Source organism: Amaranthus tricolor, chromosome 2, assembly GCF_026212465.1.
Source record: "Amaranthus tricolor cultivar Red isolate AtriRed21 chromosome 2, ASM2621246v1, whole genome shotgun sequence".
NCBI classification, from domain to species: Eukaryota; Viridiplantae; Streptophyta; class Magnoliopsida; order Caryophyllales; family Amaranthaceae; genus Amaranthus; species Amaranthus tricolor.
In genome coordinates, this window is record NC_080048.1 from 29,753,681 (window position 1) to 29,777,837 (window position 24,157).

The window sequence follows — 24,157 nt, forward strand, 5'->3', positions numbered from 1 at the left end:
GCTCCAATACCTTTGCCACTAGCATCGCATTCAACCTCAAAAGGTTGTGTGAAATCGGGTAATTTAAGAACAGGTGCTTTACACATAGCCTCTTTGATTTGTTCAAAGGCCCTTTGTGCTCCTTGTGTCCATTGAAACTCCCCTTGTTTTGTGCATTCAGTTATTGGTGCCATGATAGAACTAAAATTATGAATGAATCTTCTGTAAAAAGAAGCTAGCCCATGAAATGATCTGATTTGGGTGACATTAGTAGGTGTTGGCCAATCCTTAATTGCCTCTACTTTTTTTGGATCCGCTTTTACCCCTTCTCTATTGATGATGAAGCCTAAGAAGCTAATTTCCGTACTTAGAAAGTGGCATTTTTCTAGTTTCCCATACAATTTGTGTTGTCTAAGAACCTTGAAAACTAATCTCAAATGCCTAAAGTGTTCTCCTAATTCTTTGCTATATATCAAAATATCATCCAAGTATACCACAACAAATTTTCCTAAGAATGGTCTAAGAATCTCGTTCATCAATCTCATGAAAGTACTTGGGGCGCCAGTAAGTCCAAATGGCATAACAAGCCATTCATACAAGCCATATTTTGTCTTAAATGCTGTTTTCCATTCGTCCCCTTCCTTCATTCGTATTTGATGATACCCACTTCTTAGGTCAATCTTACTAAACCACTGTGCTCCTGTGAGCTCATCTGACATGTCATCTATGCGAGGGATAGGGAACCTATACTTGATTGTAATATTATTCACACTTCGACTATCGATGCACATACGCCATGTCCCATCTTTCTTGGGTACTAATAGGGTTGGAACATCACATGGACTAATACTCTCTCGCACATACCCCTTAGCTAACAATTCCTCTACTTGTTTTTGTAGTTCTTGTGCTTCTTGGGGGTTAGTTCTATATATGGGCTTGTTTGGAATTTGGGAACCTGGGATTAGGTCAATTTGATGTTCAATGCCTCTTAAAGGTGGCAATCCCTCGGGTAGCTCTTGTGGAAACACATCACTAAATTCCTTCAATAGTTCTAAAACCTTGGAGTGTGGTTGATCTTGGTCTGTACTGGTTTCCTTAGCAAACAGAAATAAAAATTCCCCTCCTTCTTTAAGCTCTTTGTGGCATTCCCTTTTGCTTATTATGAAGCTAACCATCTTTTCCTTGGTTGGGGTGGGGCTAATCCTATGTGGTGGTAAAGGTATGAGGTCTTTTAGCTTTCCTTCATGCCTAATAGTGTAGATATTTGTGAAGCCATTGTGTATAGAGTGTATATCGTGTTGCCAAGGTCTTCCTAACAAAACGTGGCATGCACTCATATCTAAGACATCACAAAGGATCTCATCATGATATGAACCTATGGAGAAATTAATCAAACATTGTTTCTTTACAAAACCTTCAGCTTTGCTATCTAGCCACCTTAGTTTATATGGATTGGGGTGCTGCTGTGTGTGTAGGTGTAGGTCCTGAACCAGTTGTGCACTCACACAATTTGTCTCACTTCCCCCATCAATTATGAGGTCACAAACCTTATCCTTGATTCTGCATTTTGTTTGAAATATACTCTCCCTTTGGTCTGATTTTGTTCCTTTTGGTGTGGCATGAAAATTCCTCCTCACTAATAAATGGTACCTGCCCTCCTCAGGATAGAGCTGCTCCCTGACCTCCTCTTCTGTTTCACTCTCTGTCTCCCCAGGTTCAGCCCTCTGTAGTGTTCCCAGGTTAGTCAAAACGTAAGAACCCTCTGGGTCATCAGTTGGTGTATGAGGTAGGATGAGTTCCTCCTGTCCATTTCTAGCCACAAGCATAGCCCTTGGTTTCCTTTCCCTATCATTAATCTCAGTCCATTCAATATTGGTGAAAGCTCTTACATTAGGGCATTCCCTCTTAAGGTGGCCATGACCATGACACTTAAAGCATACAATATCCTTCATAGGTACATTGGGTCTATCCTTAGGTTTGGGAGGTGCTACTGTGTTAGTGTTTCTGCTGGTGGTGCTTGTGTTGATTCCCACATTCCCCATGTAGCTATTGGTATTGGTTGAGACAATAGCATTAGGTTTTGGTGTAGTAGGTCTGAATGATGGTGTATAGTTGCTTTTCTTCCTAGCATACTTCTCACAAATAAGGGCATTATTGCAAACTGTATCAAAGTTCAGGTGCTGCATGACTTCAAGTTTTTCCCTTAAATCTTCCCTAAGACCTCCTATGAAATTCCCTATTCTCATGTCCTCTGGATCATTAATGTCACATAACACCACAAATCTTTCCCATTCTTGAATGTAATCTGCTACAGTCTTAGTGCCTTGTCTAAGTGTACTCCACTGCACAAATAATTGCTGCTTATAGGATGAAGGTACATACTTTTTTCTCAAGTGTTTCTTTAATTTGTCCCAAGTATGGATCCCCTCTCTGCCTTCCCTTCTCCTCTGTTTCTGAACGCCCTCAAACCAAACTGCTGCTAACTTATTTAGTTTGATTTTAGCCAACTTGTACTTCTGTTCAGCAGGTGTTTCCTTAAACTCAAAGTACCTTTCTAAGTCAGCCTCCCACTCTAGGTATTCCTCAGGGTTATGGTTCATACCCCCAAATTCAGGTACATCAATCCTTATACTCCTATCCTCAGTGTTTCTTTCCTGTTGGGGCACAGGTATACCTCCCCCCTGTTGGTTCAAGACAAGTTTAGCTACTATTTGTGTGAGCTGCTGAATATGTTGTGCCATCTCTTCCATCTTTGCATTAGCATCCATGGTGTTCTTAAGGTTACAAACTAAAACTATGGTCAAACAGCTAGGTTCCCAGCACTACAAATGAAGATACACAAACAAATTTTGTCACAGAAAATGCACCAGAGAAGTCTAAACAATGAAACCTTTAGGACCAGAGTCAATATGAAAAGAGAATTCACAAATGTATAATGCTGCTTATGCAATGTAAAATCAGTATTGAAACAAAAACTAAATGATTTAGTACTTTTAATCAAGTGTTCAGGAATAAATGTGGAATAACAAAGAATAAGATTTCCAGGCACACTATCACAAACCCTAATTTTCAGAACAAAGATCGCAAATCGAAGTATGTATACCAAATTTCCCAGAGTAACAACAAATGCAAACGTATCTTCACAAACTATTATCAAACTACAATTATAACAATCAGTAATTACATATGTAATTGAATTATAAGACTCAGATTATAATGAGCAATTTGTTTTAGTAAAAACGCATTGTTCGATCATTCAGATGCAAGAATCACTATTTTCAAATCAAATATTATACTCAGAGTATTCAAGAATCAATTTTAATGACTTTAATTCTGAAGGATTCGTTATGTTTAACCACTCAATCAAAGAATATCAGAAAAAAAAAAAAAAAAAAAAAAATTTTGCACGTAATCAATCAACACGATAGTTAGATTTCCAGAGGATACATCAACAATTTGTTTAACAATCCAATGTATTCTGTAATTCTCAATCACAAATGAATTATTGATACGAAGAAATGAAATGCGTACCTGTATTGACGAAATTGAAACGAAAATCGCACATTACCTTTCTCTCTGATCTCCTCTTGACAGAATGAAACAAATGGTGTATTACCTGACTTTATGGCTATCCCCTTGTCCTCGTCCCTTCTCAGAACTTAAGCTCTGATACCAAGTTGATGTATATATGGAATGAATGTTCCAAGAATGTGAAAAACTCGATCAAGATTCAATGCCAAGGCTGATTTACACAATGATACACAAACACGATAATCCTTCTGTTTGGCAACAAACAAGAAGGTTGGTCAGGACAACTCTAAAGAGTGGCCCTTGATCCGTGGATAGAGACAAATCACCCACTCTGGGTTGCTTGGCCTCTTCCTCACACTTCAATTGAAAGATAACCTTCCAATCTTGGTGGAATTAAACTGTAGAATCACCTTGCTTTCACTCACAAGAAGACCCTCACAGAGGAGCAATTGAACAACAATTACTTGAATGATATTTGTATTGATTAAATCTGGAATGTCTAATACAACTGAGGATATCCCTATTTATAGACCTTCAACGGCTATAATCAGGACCCTAACAAACATAACTAACATTACGTCCAATCATTAAGGCGCGTGTAATACATGGCTTATTCAAAACAGAAACAAAACATACTAAAATATTCTAAGTATCATCCTTATATCAGAACTGGCAAGCAGGGGACCTTGTGGCTCAACTTGTGGCTTCTGTGGTCACAACCAACAGGGTCCTTGGGCCTTGACTTCTTGGCCCATGTATAGAGATTCCATTTTCCCAGTTCCCACATTCATTCGTGCAGTAGGTTGAGTTCTCCAGGCTGTGCAAAGTGGGCTGTTCGCTGGTCTGGCGTTCTGTAGGCTGCCGGTCAGAATGTGGAGTTCTGTCTCGTTTGGAGGCTGCTATTAAGTTCCTTCTTGATTCCTCTTGGCCTTGATTTTCTTTGAGGTTCATGTTGGTGCTGGATTGTAGCTGATTGTCTATGGTCCTTAAGGCCAGGTGAAGGTGGGCAGCTCCCAAGTCAGTGGGCAAATGGTTCGTTATGCATTCCTCTTTGTTAGTCTCTTCTTGGTTGTCTTTGGTGTCTTGGCTTGTCTTGACTCTTGTGTTATCTTCATGATCCATATTTGGATCAAGTTTATACATTATCTAATTGACATATTATTATCAGTTAAATTCCTTCCTATTTCTGTTTAATTCACCAATTTATTCTTGTATATTATTCATAATCTATAAGCTAAGCTAAAATATAGTCAAATGAAATCTTGTTTGATTCGTCCCAACATAAGGTTTATTAATATCTAGTTTTTATAATTTTAATTATGGACAATTAAAGATATTTAAAGGTAGTATAATGCGTTGGCAAATATATCTAAATTAAATGAGACATTCGAAAAGAAACAGAGCTAAAACAATATTACATTTTGTATGTTGGTGCTAGAGCTGTTCAAATGTGACCTGACCCGAAAATCCGAACTAAAATCGAAAGTTAACCGACCCGAAAATATATTTCTTTTTTAGGTTTATCGAACCGATATTATCCAGACCGAAGTTGCGCCCGAACGATTTATGACCGAAAATCGTAAAATCGAACCCGAATTGCGATCGATTTTAATAACCGACAAATAATAGTTAACCAAGATTACCCGAACCTAAAAGTGACTGACCCGAGTCATACCCGACCCGAATCATGCTCAAAACAGAACTTGATCCGGCAAAAACCGACTTAACCTGAACGAGTTTTTAATCGAAATGTTATAAACCTGAACCAATTTTTAATATATAGAGGTATGATCGACTCATATTCCATCATCTTATTAGTTAATCTAATAAAGTAATAGAAATTTTAATAAATGAAATTTTATACATATATGGTTTCATATATTTAAAGTTAATAATCAATGGTCAATGTTTATTTAACTATTTTTAATCAATTTAGATGAAAAATGATAAAACTTTAATTTTAACTTACTGTCAAACAAGTAAAAATAACAAAGTAATAATCACTAACTGATTTGCACTTTAACTATTTTGCCTAAACTAAGGGGAATCTTATCTTATCATCAATTAAAAAATGTCTAACAACTTAATCTGATATTGACTCGATCTGTAGTAATTATTAATTCGTAGCCGAATTCTACTAGAAAATAATACTAAAACCCGATTTGTACCCGGTAAAACCGAACCAATTATTAATCGATGACAGTCCGAGACCGATTGACTACTCGACACGAACTTCAACCGACACCGAACCGATGCTAACCCGATAGCACAAATAACTGATCTTCAACCGAACCGTGACTAACCGACCTGACCCGAGTGTGACCCGCCATAACACGCATCCGAAAAAATAACCGATCCGAAATAAAACTGAATCGAACTCGATCACCCAAATGAACACCTCTAGTTGGTGCTATCCTTGGTATTTGGATCCCGGATTCGCCACAGAATTCTCGATCCAACTAAACCAGAAAGGACAAAACACCCACTATGGTCTAAAATCTAGTGACAGAAAAAGAATAGCTCACTATGTAGTAAAATTGTCGGCCAATGCCAAAAACTACTGTTATTCTTATATTAAAATGATGCTATAACAAATACCCAGGCCCAGCTCATAATTGTTGCTAAAAGATCTGTAATAGACATTTCTAAATCTTGTCAAAATGGGGTCACTCAAAGTGGCAGTAATTGGTGGTGGTGTTGCCGGAATTATATCTTCCCGGGAGCTCCATAGAGAAGGTCATCGAGTCACTATCTTCGAAAAATCCAACAAACTTGGCGGATTATGGGTGTATGACCCACGAGTAGAGTCCGACCCGCTGACTCACAAAATGGTTCATAGCAGCGTTTACTTCTCTCTTCGGACGAACCTTCCTCGGGTTCTGATGAGTTTTTCCGACTTTTCATTTGAAGATAGACATTATGGGGATCCGAGAACTTTCCCGGGTCATCAAGAAGTGCGGGCATTTTTGAATGACTTCACGACTCAGTTTGGAATCGTTGACTTGGTTCAGTTTAACTCAGAGGTTATCCGAGTTGAACGAGTTGAAGGAAAATATAACCAGTGGATGGTTGAGTGGAGGAGGACAGCCCATGATGAGGAAACAGGCCCATTTTTGGAAAAAGATATTTTTGATGCTGTCGTTGTTTGTAATGGGCATGGGACTGTGCCACGTATTGCTATTGTACCGGGTAAGAATTTGTGACTACTATTGCTTTTTCTTAGATTTTGATTTTGGTAGTGTAGATAAAAGTACTCCCTTTGCTTTGGATTTTGCTTTTGTAGTTCCTACTTTAAAAATTATCGATAAGAGCATCTTTAATTGGATCGATTTATAATATATTTTTTAAAATATTGTAAGCGTTAAAAATTATGTAAATAAATATTTAAGATATTGAAAATAGAAATTAAAAATACGGTAAGTAAATATTAAGGTTAATATAAATAGATATTAATAATATGTTAAATAGGCATTGATTTTTAATGGGCTGAGCTTGAGATACGTCTCCCGAAGAGACTAATTGTACTTACTTTGATATTTAAAAAAGTTCTTATAGGTAGCGTTTCACAACCGAAAATTAATTTAAAACTAAGAAATTTAATTTTGATATTCAAATTAAATAATTGTAAATGACACATATATAGTTAAAATTTGCACATTTTGATTCTTCACCAATTTTATATTGTTATTGGAATTCTATAGAATTGACCTAATTTCACATTTTCAAATTTAAGATTTGCCAAACATAGTATTTGAGCTAATCCAACATTAGGAAACGAATTTCATGTTGCCAAACATACCAATGAGAATTTTCACAAAAATAAAAAATATAATATTTTAAATGGTAAATATATTATTTTATTGATTAAAAAAATTTAATAGAGAAAAATTAAAGGCCACAAATATTTTAAAAAATATTATTAAAAAGTTAGTGAAAAATATGGTAATCACAAGTATTAAAAAAAAATACTTGTATAAAGTTAATGGGATATATATGAAAACCATAAGAAATATAAAAATGTTAAAATAAAATTCGTGAAAGATATATGAAAATCATAAACAATATTATATTATTAAAATAAGGATGAATAAGGTTAATTTTGTTTAAAATTTGAGCTATAAATATAAAGATTTTTTATTAGAATAATAATTGAAACAACCAAAATGGCAAATGAGATTTTCTTTAAAATGAGAATGATTAAGTATAAGGAACGGAGGAAGATACACACACTCTTTCTATTCCTTAAGAAAGTTTTCATTAGAAATATTCAGGTAAATTAAAAAAAATAGAATCTTTAGAATCATAAATATATTATTTGTAAAATAATAAATTTGATGAAGAAACATTCGAGAACATAAATATTAAAAAAATATTAATATAAAGTTAGTAAAAGAATATAAGAACCACTACTATTAAAATAATATTTTAATAAATTTAGTGATTATATATGTGTGGACCATAAACAATATAAAAATGTTAAAATAAAATTTTTAGACAATATGTGAGCCCATAAGCATTATTATAATTAGGGAAATTATCAATGGTTCCCTTAAAAAAATCGGACCCGCCCGGGTTTCACTTGCCCCGCCCGGGTATGGCAAGCAAGCGGGCACGAGCTCCGGGGTCTATCTCACAACCTATAGTTCCAGCCATTGAGCACGATGAAGATTTTCCCGAAGTTGTTTTCTGCAATGAGGATCAACGGCAAAAGTTTCAGCAACTCAAAAGGCGCATTGTATCATCTAAGTGGATCGATCGTTCGGCACTCGAACGATTAGGTATTCTCGAACCCACCCGTGATTTATTTGCTTCTCTTGGATTGTCTACTCTGTTTAATGCATGTCATAACACTCATGAGCATCTTACATTAGAATTTGTGAGTTCGTTGTGGGAAGATGTTAGTGACAGGAGCAAACCTAGGTTGCGGTTTCGGCTGCATAACCAGAATTTTTCCTTGACCATTTTGCAATTGGCTAAATGTTTTGGCCTCCTTACGGGAGGAGATTTGCGAATACTTCAAGGGGGTGAGGCATGTGATTTGTTTCGTCGCTTAACTGGACTGGCCAATGTTAACACATCACACTTGCATATTAATCAAGTTCATCATCCATGTGTGTGTGTGTGTTTGAAATTCTTTAGTACTTGTCTGTTTGGTCGAGCCGATCCTCACTCTGTTCGTAGTTTGGATTTAAACATTTTGGCTAAATATTTCTTGGCGGGACATACAGATGTCAATATCAACATTCCTGTTTTCCTTTGGAAACACTTGTCATCCATTTCCCGCCATGCACTTTCTTCGAGCCAGGATGTTTTTATTGGGGGTTTGGTCACTCGCATCGGGACTAAATTTCAAACTCCTGATGATGCGGGTGTGCGTGCTGATTGTTTATTGTCTTTACAGCACCTTAGTCAATGTGGTTATTTGGTGGAGGGTAGCCAGGGGGGTTTTCGGTGGAAAATTCTTCCAAATGGCATCTTCAAATTTTTCTAAGTGCCAAGTGCAAACCCGGTCGTGTATGTGGAAACCCACCCGGGTATGAGACCTGGTCAGCACAAAAATGACCCTTTGAGTAGCTTATAACCTTCCAACTTGCAAATCTTGCTCCGAGGGTCGATTCCTAGCATAATTAGAGCTTTGTACCTACAAAATAGATAGGAAACAAACACTCCAACCTAGCATAAAAACCAATAGAGAATTGAGCAAAATACGTGAGAAATGCTATTAAAATGCAATGGGGGCATGGTAAAAAAAAATAGTATATAATACACACACATCAAACTCCCCCGAGTCGAACCTTTGCTTGTCCTCAAGCAAACAAGACAAGGTTATAAGAATAAGAGTATGCTTCACCCTATAAAAGCAATATCGCAAAACACTTGTGATCACATCCTCTCGATCAAAGCATTCAAATAACTCAATACCTATCCAAGAGTAAAATATCATACAAGCGAATTCAAGCCTTATCACAGAGGAATAACGAGGAATCAAGGAAAGAGTTCTCACGGATGACACTCCTCTATCTGTGGCGAGTATAAAATGTACTCGATCGCTCTCCGCCAATAAATATGCAAAAGATGTGCATATGAATCAATTTTTGTAGCCTAAAATGCTAATAAGGCACCCTCCCACCTCAACAACACTCATGTGTTTAAAAGGGAAATAATATCACTCGACCTATAAAAGTCGACTCGAAATGCGGCACATACTTTCAAATCTTGGCAAGATATTAAATCAAGGAAGCACATATAACTGCATGATTATCAAGAAGGTCTTTATTGAGCTTGTAATGGGGCTTGGGTCAAAGGTAGGATAAAATTTGAAAATATGCGAGCTGGAAGTCTATTTTAGGGGAGCATAATCTAAAAAGTAACGTAGCCTAAAGATGAGGCTAAAACAAATTTAAATAACTTCAACTCATTATTACCGAACCAACCTAACTAATGGAAAGCACCGTCATATCATCATCAAATTATTAGAGATTTACAACTTGCAAAGGAGAAAATGTACAACAAATTAAAAGAAGTGAGACAAAATTTTTATTTTTATTTTTATTTATTTATTTATTTATTTTATTTATTTATTTTTGAAACTGCAAGAATATGAACAATGAAAGGATGATGATATATAACAAACCAAAAGATTTTTTTTTTTGAACTGCATGAATATGAACAATTAAAAAGATGATGATGATATATGACAAACCAAAGAAGCACACTCCAACCAAATGACAGAATATACATGCCCACTAACCAACCAAATGCTCCCCCAAGCTAGACTTGGGTTGATCAAATAGGGTCAAAAGGTTTGTAATGCGGTTAGTCATGAAAGAAAAGGTAGGGCTCAAAATAAATCAAATGGCAAATTATGTCTTTTAAAACAATGTTGCACGGTTTCTAACAAATGAGGGCCTTCTATCATGCTCATCATGCAATTACATAGCTAACAAGACTAGTACCAAGCCAAGATGGAGATCAGTGATACACTAGGAACTAATCACTCAAGAAGGAAATAGTAAGATAGAAATCAAAGCCCAAATCCTTACGCCCAAATCCTTACAAGGTAAATTCTTCCTTGTTCCAAACAATAGATAATAATGCTCAAAAAAACAAGTTTCAATAATACCAAGGAATCGGAAAAAAAACCCAAAAGTCTACAATGACCAGTCTCAGCAATCACAAGTGTTAAAAATTTCAACCATAGGACACAGGGAAACATACTTTGTCAAAAAAAATCCAAAGGGGCATCAAGGGAGAATGAAATACATTACAACTAAGAAAGCAATACAATATTTTTGGTCACATGTAAACTCCCACTCCTAATGAGTCGTACAAACCATGCAACAATCCTAAGAAAGAAATAAAAAACACTCAAAGCTAAATTATGAAAAGAGTTGGGAAGATCTCACCAATTAAATTCCTAATGCAAGCTGAAGTACAAAAGATCATCACGTTATCCAAAGCGCGACTAGCAAAAGAACCTGCAAAAGGAGAGAAACAACAAACTCCAACCAAAACAACTACACTAAAAGCAGTAGAATTTATACAAGAGAGTAAGCCAAAGCGACAATCAAGACTCCCCCCAAGCCAAACCAAGCACTGTCCATAGAGTTTGAGAGGGGGGGCAAGAGCCCACTAACCCATGGGGTCAAAGTCATTATCTTGCTGGTCATCATCATCGTCATCATCCTGATAGGTAGGAGGGGGAGAATACCAATCAGGATACTGAACGCCGGCATGAAAAAGACCTTGCTGATGATGATAGTCAAGCAGTGGTCGAAAAGCAGTCTAAGATTGGAGCTCGAAGTGAGTGAATCGAGTGTCCAAAGAGGTAAATTGGGTGGCCATTTGCTGCTGAGACAACCGCATAGCATTGAAATTATCGATCAAGAGCTGTTCAAAAGGGGAGTACCCTTGGGGAGCCACCGGAGATGGTCCAAGCGGAGCTCCCATACGAGCTCTAGAGGACTCAGCAGGGAAAGCCGCAGGAAATAAGTAATGAGCCCGGTTGGGCTCCAAAGATGGCAAAACCTCTATCGGCATATCAATATAAAAGGGGGATGGGAATGAATTTTCCACTGAAAACTCCCCTGACTACCCTCCACCAAATAACCACATTGACTAAGGTGCTGTAAAGACAATAAACAATCAGCACGCACAACCGCATCATCAGGAATTTGAAATTTAGTCGCGATGCGAGTGACCAAACCCCAAATAAAAACATCCTGGCTCGAAGAAAGTGCATGGCGGGAAATGGATAACAGGTGTTTCCAAAGGAAAACAGGAATGTTAATATTGACATTTGTATGTCCCGCCAAGAAATATTTAGCCAAAATGTTTAAATCAAAACTACGAGCAGAGTGAGGGTCGACTCGACCAAACAGACAAGTACTAAAGAATTTCAAACACACACGCACACACGGATGATGAACTTGATTAATATGCAAGTGTGATGTGTTAACATTGGTCAGTCCAGTTAAACGACGAAACAAATCACATGCCTCACCCCCTTAGGGTATTCGCAAATCTCCTCGTGTAGGGAGGCCAAAACATTTAGCCAATTGCGAAATGGTCAAGGAAAAATTCCGGTTATGTAGCCGAAACCGCAACCTAGGTTTGCTCCTGTCACTAACATCTTCCCACAACAAACTCTCAAATTCTAATGTAAGATGCTCATGAGTGTTATGACATGCATTAAATAGAGTAGACAATCCAATAGAAGAAAATAAATCACGGGTGGGTTCGAGAATACCTAATCGTTTGAGTGTCGAACGATCGATCCACTTAGATGATACAATGCGCCTTTTGAGTTGCTGAAACTTTTGTCGTTGATCCTCATTGCAGAAAACAACTTTGGGAAAATCTTCATCGCGCTCAATGGCCGGAACTATAGGTTGTGAGGTAGACCCCGGAGCTCGTGCCCGCTTGCTTGCCATACCCAGGCGGGTCCGATTTTTTTTTTTTTTTGTGGCTCGGCGACCACGCACCCGGGTGGGTACTGGACTGATGCAAACTCACCATCGAGTTACCTCCCGACAAGTGCTGGTTTTTAAGGTCCCGCACGACCCTCTTGTTCGACCAACTTAAGAGGAGGAAGAAGGATGAAGGTGGATAACTTCCATCATTCCAACAACATGTCCTTCATGGTAAAGCTTTAAACGTTTTCCATTGACCTTGAAAACATCACCTTTCTCATTTTTCAATTCCACGGAACCGAACTTATTCACATTAGTAACCAAGAAAGAACTAGACCATCTAGACTTTAGCTTTCCGGGGAAGAGCTTGAGTCGAGAATTGAACAATAACACCTCATCTCCCTCTGCAAGCTCTCTTGGGAGGATCCTCTTATCGTGCCATTTCTCAGTTTTCTCCTTGTAAATCCGAGCACTATCATAGGCGGACAATTGAAACTCATCCAACCCATTAAGGTGAAGAAGCCTCTTCTCCCCCGCCAGCTTGTTATCCATGTTAAGCTCGCTAATTGCCCAATGAGCTTTGTACTCTAACTCGACGGGAAGATGACAGGATTTTCCGTACACAAGCCGGTATGGGGAAGTGCCTATAGGTGTTTTAAAAGCTGTTCTGTAGGCCCAAAGCGTGTCATCAAGCTTCATACTCCAATCTTTCCTAGACTTTGCAACCACCTTTTCCAATATAGATTTGATCTCGCGGTTGGAAATCTCAGCTTGACCACTTGTTTGGGGATGATATGCAAGTCCAGTACGATGATAAACTCCATACTTCTTGAGAAGAGAATCCAACTTTCGTTTATAAAAGTGTGAACCACCATCACTAATGAGAGCTCTTGGAACCCAAATCTCAGAAATATGACTTTGCTTAGAAGCCTGATGACCACTTTAGAATCATTGGTGAGAGATGTGATTGCTTCAACCCACTTAGAGACATAGTCGACAGCGACCAAAGTGTAGCAATTCCCATTAGAAGATGGGAAATGTCCCATATAATCGACACCCCAAACGTAAAAAATTTCAACCTCAAGAATACCAGTTTGGGGCATCTCATGCCGCCTCAAAATGTTGCCGGTCCTTTGGCAAGAATCACATGACATAACAAAGGACTGAGCATCCTTGTACATCGTGGGCCAAAAGAAACCAGACTCATTCAGCTTGCGAACGGTTTTATCTGGCCTATGATGTCCCCCATAGGGTGAGCTGTGGCAGCGCTAGAGGATCCCATGGACCTCCCACTCAGGAATGCACCTGCGATATAGTCCATTTGCACACTCACGGAAAAGAAAAGGATTATCCAAAAAATAATATCTAACATCATGCAAGAACCGTTTCTTTTGTTGGCATGACAAATCAGGAGGCAAAATGCCGCCTACCACATAGTTAGCATAATCCGCAAACCACGGACCCTGTGATGTGACCGCAAACAACTGATCATCAGGAAATGAATCATCAATAGAGGAGGAGATCTTACCATCATCATACCTGATTCTAAACAAGTGGTCTGCAACTACATTCTCTGCTCCTTTCTTATCACGAATCTCAATATCGAACTCCTGAAGTAAGAGAATCCACCTAATAAGCCTTGGTTTGGCTTCCTTCTTAGCAAGAAGGTACTTTAAAGCTGCATGGTCAGTATACACAATAACCTTGGAACCAAGAAGATATGATCTAAATTTTTCTAAGGCATAAATAACAGCTAAAAGTTCCTTCTCTGTGGTGGCGTAGTTGACTTGAGCCTCATCCAAAGTCTTGCTAGCATAATAAATGGTATGCAAGACCTTGTCCTTTCTTTGACTGAGCACAGCTCCAGCCGCAAAATCACTTGCATCGCACATAATCTCGAATGGGAGTTTCCAATTGGGAGGGCGAATGATGGGTGCGGTTATGAGAGCTTGCCTTATCTTGTTAAAAGACTCAACACACTCCTCGGTAAAGTTAAAAGGCACATCTTTAAGAAGACGTTGGGTTAGTGGGTTAGCAATTTTAGAAAAATCTTGAATAAAGCGGCGGTAAAACCCCGCATGACCAAGAAAACTCCTTACCCCTTTCACATTAACTGGTGGTGGTAATTGCTCAATCACCTGTACCTTGGCTCGATCTACCTGTATGCCCTTATCAGAAATAATGTGGCCAAGAACCACACCCTCAGTCACCATAAAGTGACACTTTTCCCAATTTAAAACCAAATTACATTCTTCACATCTTTTCAAAACTTTAGTGAGATTAGCCAAACAAGATTCAAAAGAACTACCATACACACTAAAGTCATCCACAAAGACTTCCATGATAGACTCTATGAAATGAGAAAAAATGCTCATCATGCAATGCTGAAATGTAGCTGGTGTATTACATAAACCAAATTGCATTCTACGATATGCAAAAGTACCATAAGGACAAGTGAATGTTGTCTTTTCTTGGTCATCAGGATGAAAGGGAATTTGGAAGAATCCAGAATAACAATTCAAATAACAAAAATATTTATGACAAGCTAACCTTTCAAGCATCTGATTAATGAAAGGGAGAGGGAAATGATCTTTATGAGTAGCTAAATTCAGTCTCCTGTAATCAATGCACATGCGCCAACCAGTGACAGTTCTAGTGGGAATTAATTCATTTTTATCATTCTTAACAACAGTCATCCCACCTTTTTTTGGAATCACGTGCACAGGACTTACCCACTTAAATGCAGCAATAGAAAAATAATGCCTGCGTCAAGTAGTTTCAATACCTCACTTTTCATGACTTCTTGCATGTTAGGATTTAAGCGCCTTTGTGGTTGAATAAAAGGCTTGTGATCTTCTTCCAAATGAATCTTATGCATGCAAAAGTCGGGACTAATACCCTTCAAATCATCAACACTATACCCAATGGCCTTCTTATGAGTTTTCAGAACATCCGAAATTTGGGAAAGTTGGGCATCATTGAGTGTAGTACTAACGATAACAGGATGGAGCTCTTGCTCATCAAGAAAAACATACTTAAGATGGGAAGGGAGAGGTTTTAGTTCGGGCTTCTTTACCTCAACTTTGCATATAGGCCGAATTAACTTCTGCACTCTTTTGCTCTCGCTGTGAATAAGCGCTTCATTACAAAGGGCTTGTTTAAATAGCATCAATTTCAGTTTTCCAAATGCTAGCATCACCTGTAGAAGATTCAAGACAAAGAACGGCCTCCAAAGGATCTTTCATAAGAGTTAGGGGCAAGTTATCATGACAAATCACATCAACTACATCAATAGCATAGCATTTTTCCTCAAGCATGGGACTTTTCAAAGCATTGCTCAAGTTGAAAGTTACATTGTCATCCCCCACAGAAAGTGTAAGTCTACCATTTTTCACATCAATTACTGCTCCTGCCGTATGAAGAAAAGGTCTTCCTAAAATAATAAGAATTTGTTGATGTTCCTCCATATCAAGAACAACAAAATCAATAGGGATATAAAACTTACCTACCCTAACAGGGACGTCCTCCAAAATACCCAAAGGATATTAAACAGAACGGTCAGCCATTTGTAGAGTAATATTAGTAACTTTTAGATCACCCATTTTTAGTTTAGAACAGACAGAAAAAGGCATCACACTGACACTAGCTCCTAAATCACATAAAGCTTTATCAATAAACAGTGTTCCAATGTGACAAGGGATGGAGAAACTACCAGGATCTTTCAGTTTTGGAGGGAATTTATTTTGTAGCAAAACGCTACATTGTTCAGTAAAAGCAACTGTTTCCACCTCACTAAAAGCTCTTTTCCTAGTCAATATGTCCTTCATGAATTTGGCATAAGCAGGCACTTGTGTGATTAATTCAGTAAAAGGAACTGTTACCTGCAAATTCTTAACCACCTCCAATTGGATTAACAGAACACTCCATTAGAGAATGACCAAGCACACCGCAATAATCACAAGAAACTCCACCTTGTCTAGAGGTAGCCATAGCATTGACGGGCATAGATGTATTAGCACCCATGCGTATCCCATCAATTTTCTCATTCAAAGCTGAGATTTGTGATGATAGAAGGGAATAAGTTTCAACTTCATGCTTCCCCTTCCTTGGTGCTTGAGCTGCGCGCCTAGATGAGCTATTCCATTGATTTTCAGCAAGAGTATCCAAGAGTGAAATAGCCTTAGAAATTTGTTTGTTCATGAAAGAGCCGCCAGCCGCACCATCTACCATCCTCTTAGTCTCATTATCAAGACCATTATAAAAAGATTGCATAAGAAATTCCTTCTCAATACCGTGATGAGGGCACATATATTGGTAATCTTTGAATCTCTCCCACGCATCATGAAAAATTTCCCCCACATCTTGTGAGAAATTATAGAGCTTAACTTTGTAGTCATGAGTCTTATAACCGAAGTAATACTTCACTAGGAAAGCATCAGACAATTGCGCTCAAGTAGTAATGGTGTTGGGAAGAAAGTTATACCAACGTTGAGCCTTGCCTGCCAAAGAGAAACGAAAGAGGTACAAGTAGAGCTCGTCGTCAGTCATTCCAGTAATCTTTTGTAGAGAACATGCTTGAAGGAATTTCTGCAGATGATCAACGGGTTCTTCATTGTCAAGACCATAGAACCGATTTCCCGTGATCATATTCATAACATGGGATTTGATGTCAAAGTTTCCAGCATTAGTAGCCGGCATCCTAATCCCCGTGGTAACATTGCTAGCCTTGGGCTGTGCAGACTGCCTAAGAGTTCTCTCGGGAGCCTGAGCCGCCATGTCAAGAGATTGAGAGGCCCGTTGAGCTTGTTTACGAGCCTCCGCCCTCCTTTTCATTGCACTTGCGTGTGTTTTACGAGCAGTTGCCTCAACCTCAGGATCAAAAAGCAAAGGTTGCTTGTTGGTACTCCTGGTCATGCACAAAAACACTAAAACAAACGTAAATATGCTCGAAGAACAGTTGTTCCTCGAGTGGGTTAGCAAAAGCAAACGCTAAATTCAAAAAGTAAAATTGTTGCCCCTCCCCATCAACGGCGCCAAATTTTGGTACGTCGTTTTACTACCAAAAATAGTTCCTATTTCACCTAACTAGTATCGTTGGGCAAGTAGGGTCGAACCACTGAGGAAGGACAAATAAAGTCACAAATTGAACCAAGTTCACTATTACTAACGATCAAAAGTTGGATTTTTGTTTATCTAGTAGAACGCAGAAACAAGAGATGAATAAAATTCAATAATTAAAAACCTAGGGCTAAAAGGATTCAATATCCATCGATCATGATTCATGAACAACAATTGGGATAGGAATGAATATAGGCGAAGGAAGGTGTGGCTCTCGCAAACAAATTCGACAATCAAACAATAAAACAAGCTATCGCGATTAAAGCTTAATTGTTCAAAGAAGGAAATCGTTCACTCAAACTCACAATTCTCGCTTATAGAATTGAGCGAATAAAACTTGCAAATTGGCCAAACATGAAATCAATCTAAAACCCATCAATTGAATCGCCTAGACAAACCAAATTTAAATCCTAAAATCAAACAAGAATCTTGACCTTTTGCATAGTTTCACCAAACTCTAGAAATAAAACTACTCACTGAGCATATTAAAACTAACAAGAAGATCAACAATGAAATTCATGGAGAAAACAAAATTCAAATTTAATGGAGAAACAAGCATTCAAAGATAACAATAATAAACAAGAACAAGAAATTAGAATTGAAACTAATACCCTCAATATAATTAAAATTACAATGTAGAAGTGTTGATTTGCAATCCCCAAGGCAAGGAATACAAGAAATCTTTTTTTCAATGCCAAACCCTCCGAACAAAAGAAAAACCGTCCTCCAAATTCCCCCTCAAAAGCTATTTATATCCTTCTTAAAAGAGATGGGAGGATATGGGAAGTTACTATCAAAAATAACTACAGGACCCCGCCGGGTATGTGGAAACCCGGCCGGGTGCGCAGCACAACTAAATCTTCAAGACCAAAAATTTTCTAAGTTCAAGAGTAAACCTGGTCGGGTAAGAGGAAACCCGCCCGGGTATGCAGCAGAACATCTTGATCTTCAATAAAAACCCGGTTGGGTGTCTAGAAACCCAACCAGGTTTAGAGCGTTGTTCAAGTCATCGTAATGCTCACCCGGCCGGGTATGTGGAAACCCACCCGGGTGCGTGTAGCAACTTTTTCTTCCAAATGGCATCTTCAAATTCTTCTAAGTGCCAAATGCAAACCCGGTCGGGTATGTGGAAACCCACCCGGGTATGAGACCTGGTCAGCACAAAAATGACTCTTTGAGTAGCTTATGACCTTCCAACTTGCAAATCTCGCTCCGAGAGTCGATTCATAATTAGAGCTTTGTACCTACAAAATCTTATGGTTTTAATATATTTTTCACTAATTTTATTTTAATTTTTTAATAATGATGATTTCGATATTTTTCTACTAACTTTATTTTAATGTTTTAATGCATTTACCCCATTTAGTCTATATTAAATTTATTATTTAATAAAATAATATATCTACCATTTAAAAGATTTTAATTTCATTAATTCTCGTAATCATTCCTTGTACGAACAACTTTAACACAATGTTAGGATAACATCTTTAGAGAGAAACGACAGGAAAGGAACGGGAAGAGATGGGAGAGAAAAGAAGGGAAAGGGAGGGGAGGGAAAGAAAGAGAAGAGAAATAAAAGGGAAGTGATTCTTATTTATTTAAGAGAAAAGGGAAGAGAAAAGAAGGGAAATGCAAGTTTTCCCTTTATATCTTTTAAACTTTTGAAAGATTCAAACTTAACTAAAATCATTCATTCAATCCCTTAAATCCATCCGTCCAAATTCATTTCCTCTTATTTTGTTATCCAAACAAGGGATCTCTTATCCCCAAATCATTCCCTTTTCTTTCCCTCCATTTTCTTTCATCCAAACATAGTCTAAGGAATGGAGAAAGTATTATATATTGTTAGATCAAGTACCAAATCTATTAAGTGTGAAGATGATGGCTTGATCACTCAAGCCAATGCACAAGGTGTTGTGAGCAACACAAGAGGGTCTTCGGTGTGTCATGGTGATGGTGTAATGATGAACATGTGTGTGGTACATAAGGGTGGCATTTGACAAGACAAAGGAGGCCTTGATCAATGAAAAGATTGCATCAAATGAGCTTTTGATTGTGCCTTGATCAAGGCAAGGTACAAAGAGAAGGGAGAAAAGTTGAGGCATCAAGCAGGGGAAAGGCAATGGTCCTCTAAAGGCACCGCTTGACCCGATCAAGCATAATACGGCTTGGTCGAGCGAGATTCAGTGCCCAATTTTGCGGGTTCTGTTTATGGGCCGAATGTTTGTGGATTAAGTCCTAACTTGTCCTAGGGTTATTCTAAACATAATGGGCTATATATATGGCCCTAAAATCAGGTTTAGAAGCATGAGAGTGAGGCTAATACACATTAGAGAAACTAGGGTTTGTGAACCAAAAGAGTTTCCTCTTCTATGTATTAGATTGTGGGTGATTTCCATTATTGAATAGAGCTTGATCTGAAGTGTGTTGGGTTGGTCATTAGGTTATTGTTGGGTAGATTAATAAAACTAATCCTTATTTGAGGGGGAGGTATCTATAGATTCCTCATAAATACATTGTGTTGATTGTTTGCTATTCTTTTATTCATTTTCTGTTTTTTACTCATCTTCTAACCATAATTCTACCATTGTTGGGTCTAAGCTATTTTATTTCATATATATTGACTCTATCTTTTTGAATTTACTATTAAAAATATCTATTTTTCTTCATAACTGTTGATTCAATTAGGAACGGGAACAGCAACAAGAGGGGGGGTGAATTGTTGTTGTTGCAAGTTTAAGCGATTGTGCCCTGTTTTTGCGGAATTATTCAAAATAAATAAAGCTTAAACTAAGAGCAAAATATTAAGAGAGACACACGATTTTACGTGGAAACCTTTTGGGCCTAAACAAAAGGAAAAACCACGACCACTTGGGATTTTCAAAAACTCCACTATGTTTAAGGCAATTAGTTACAATCACAATAAACACCTTGCTTCACTCGAAGCGTAACACCTAGGCCGACTCCTCTTCTCTCTAATTGCTTTACTCCAAGCAACAAACTTAGCTTCTCTTCAAGCTAATCCTCTCTAGCTTCACTCAAAGCTATCTAATTTCCCCCTTAGACTCACCCGAGTCTAATTACATAAACTCTCAAAAACCCTTACAAAAAGGATAGAAATTCTCTAAAATAAATCAAAGAGTTGCATCAAGAAAATATTATAAATTGATTGGCAATTTTAAGAACAAAATATTTCTTGTAAAATCCAACAAAAACGTATGAAAAACACTTAAGCACAAAACGTTGGATTACTTCTCTTTTTTTTTAAAAACCGGAATTATCTTGCAATTTATAGAAAATAATATTCCTAAGAAAGTGGAATAATCCAATCCATCATCCCACTATCAAGAGATCATGGGAGTAATGTGGATTAAGCAAACACACGGTTATTTCCATAAGATTTGATTAAGTCAAATCACACGTGTACATAAACAATAACCGCTGTTCCCTTAATAACCGCTGTTCCCTAAAGTAGCAGTTTCTTCAGTAGTAATTCCTGTTCCCCAAATTAATGGCTGGAACTTCATGCTATATTTAGAAAACGGTTAATCTTAGTGGGAATGATTGTTTGCTATTTTTTAGGAATAAAGACCGGTTAGAAAGATTTGCTAAGACCAATTCAAAGTTAGTTAATTCTATTTTTAACAAATCCAGGATTTACTAAAAATAGATCCTAAAATAAAGGATCTTAACAAATAAATCGTGATTTCATTTTCTTTAACAAAAACGATTTGCCAATTAACTTAAATAAATTTTTACTGCAACAATTTAATTTAAAATACATTAACTAAAAATAATAATTAAAATATGATAACCAGAATTTTTAGTCAACGTAGTCAACCTTCTGCTCAGGAACAGTGTGCTGTCTCCAGACTTCAGTTTAGCTAGAACATCCAACTTGGGAACAGTAGACCTGCTGTCTCCATTTTACATCCCAAGCGATATACTTCTCCTAACATCAATTGAAACCTTTTGACATGTACGTTTCCATAAGCTAAGGCATAGGTACTATCAACGATCATAATCATAATCGGATATCAACCTGCACAATCTCTAAAAACATGTTCGCTTAAATAAAGTGTAGTCATCATCAAAACTCAAGAGGTCCAACAAATTCCCCCTTTTTGATGATGACAAACTTTTCAAACAAACTTAAAAACAAAATAGAGTAAACCAATGTTGAAGAGTATGTTAGAGATCAAAACAACTCTACATTACTTAGTAAATTAACTCGTGACAATATAATTTACCAAGCATACATTAAAAACAAATTACTCTATTAATTAGAAATATTTAAAATAACTTAAGCATAATCAAAATATCGGAAGAACTTTTATAACTTAAGATTTCAAATAAAACTAAAACAAAACAAATCTTACCAAACAAAACTTAAAGCACTGTAAGAACTTTTATCATAGCATTCAAGTAATCATCAGAGCATATAAATCATAACAATCAAAGTATGTATCTCGGTATGTATATCAGAGCTAAACTGAGCTAAACTTATTAATCATCAGAGCATCAGAGCATGAATATCAGAGCATAGCCACAGTTCCTAATGTTCAACAGAATAAATGTATATCAGACTAAGCATACTCAAGCATTATTTAAGTTTGTGCCAAATATTCCCCCTTTTGACATCATTCAAAAAGAAGATAAACAATCAAGCCACAGCACTAAATATAGTCAAAGATAGGATAGGAAGCAAATTTTAAAAGAACACAAAGAATGCAAGCATGATAAGCAAAGATTAACCAACCTAACATAGTAGCAGCATAAAAAGGTTCAATGTTAACAGTGTTAAAGTTTTGTACCCCAGCTGGTACCAAAAGAAAGAAATTGTTTAAAGACAGAGACAGCAGCAATGAAAAATATAAAAGGGAAACTATGAAGCAGGAGCATCTTCATCAACATATTCCGTTTCCACCTCAACTGTATCCAATTTAGCGCCAAGACGAGCCTCCATCTGAGTCATCTGGTCAGCTAAAGAGGCTAGGGAAACACGGATCTCATCTTGAAATTTGAAGAAGCGATCCTGCAAATCATCAAGCTTGAGAAGAATGGAATATAAGGGAGCAGTAGGAACGGTTGCCTGATCAAAGCTGTGTTTGTGAAATGATGGTGATGGTGATCTTGGTGTTGGTGAAGGTGATAGTGGAGTGAAATGATGAGTTGGTGGAGTGGTTGGCTTTGATGAGGGAAAACTATTGGGTTCAGCCCTAGAGTCTTCTTCAAGAGAAACCTTAGATTCCACCCCCTGGTCTTCTTCCTCAGAAGGAACAACCTCCTGTTTCTTAACTCCATCCCCTTCTTTCTCCTGTTCCTCCTTCTCCTCTTCTTCCTTTTTCTCCTGTTCCTTCTCTTCCTTCTCTTCCTCTTCCTCCTGTTCCTCCTTTTCCTTCCCCTCTTCCTCCTGTTCCTCATTATCAGAATCAATCTCAATCTGTTCCACAATATTTTCAAGAATCCCTTCCTCATTTAATTTAAGGCGCAAATTACTCAAACATTTTGCACCTATCATATTGCTGGGACCCATAGGAAAACTATAATCACCCAGTGGAACACCAAACTTTGAGAAAATCCATGACAACAAACCACCATAGCCAACCATACAACGTTTGGCTATACAATCATTTAAATGAGAAATCATCAAGGAAGGAAAATTAATCTTTATGTTGTTCACCATACAGTATATCAGGGTTGCATCTCGAAGACTTACCTCACTACGTTTTGAGTTTCGTGGCAAGATAAACCTTCTAGCAATGTTGTACAGCAACTTATGTAAAGGAGACAGGACATTGTGACTTACTTTCCCCCTTTTTTGCCTAACCCCCAAGCATCTCCAAACATCTTTTTCATCTCTTCCAGAAAACGCAATCTTAGACCCAACATGATAAACATCAAAACCAGTAGCAGGAACACCTAACCACTCTCCTAAAGTCAGACTATCAAATTCAATATCAATATCTTTGATTGAACTAGAACAAACTCCATCATGAACAGCAAAATTAGAAATAAACTCATGCATAATGTCAGGGTAAATGGGGTTGCAGCAATATACGCTCATAAGTGATTCCCATTTTTGAGTTTGTAAAATTTCATGGAATTTAGGAAAGATTGTAGATTCGTACCATTCTTTGTCTAGACCAAATCCTACAGACATTTCTTTAGAAAGTTCTTCAGCATTTGAGTAATGCGTTACCTTCATTTTCTTGGTAGAGTGGGTTGAAGGTTTCTTGGATTCTCTTGTTCTTTTACCACTTGTTTGCGGAGACATAGGGGTGTCCTCTGGTTCCTTTGATGAAGACTTAGGTTTGTGAGTGAGAGAAGGTGGGTAGATAACTCGAAGAGGGACAGGTTGCTTCATTTTTGGTTTCATATTCTTGGTTTTCATTGAAGTTTTTAGAGAGAAAAGCAAAGGAAAATGACGGAGTGAAATGGAAGTGGAAGGAATGACGGTTTAGGGTTGAGTGAACGTGAAAGGTTAGTGAAGATGAAATGAAAGATGGGACGAGAGGGAGTAATTGTATTGGATGAAGTGACGTGTTGAGGCAGTTATCAAATCAAGACAATTGATTTTGAATTGTGAAAATGGAGTACGTTGAGATTCAACTCCT

General features: G+C 37.6%; 1 protein-coding gene and 1 non-coding gene across 3 annotated transcripts in view; both read left to right on the plus strand.

Moving 5' to 3' along the window:
* The first annotated feature begins 5,981 nt into the window (after positions 1-5,981).
* Positions 5,982-24,157, plus strand: part of LOC130803704 (flavin-containing monooxygenase FMO GS-OX-like 3) — a 48,010-nt gene continuing 29,834 nt past the window's right edge. For both annotated transcript variants that reach the window (XM_057667907.1, XM_057667913.1), the window contains exon 1: positions 5,982-6,699. In XM_057667907.1, the coding sequence (XP_057523890.1) occupies positions 6,171-6,699 (529 nt within the window). In that variant the 5' untranslated portion in view covers positions 5,982-6,170. The remainder of the gene's footprint in view (positions 6,700-24,157) is intronic.
* LOC130807102 (small nucleolar RNA R71) lies at positions 16,711-16,818 on the plus strand. The gene has a single exon (XR_009040474.1). It is a non-coding gene; the product is annotated as a small nucleolar RNA R71 (small nucleolar RNA).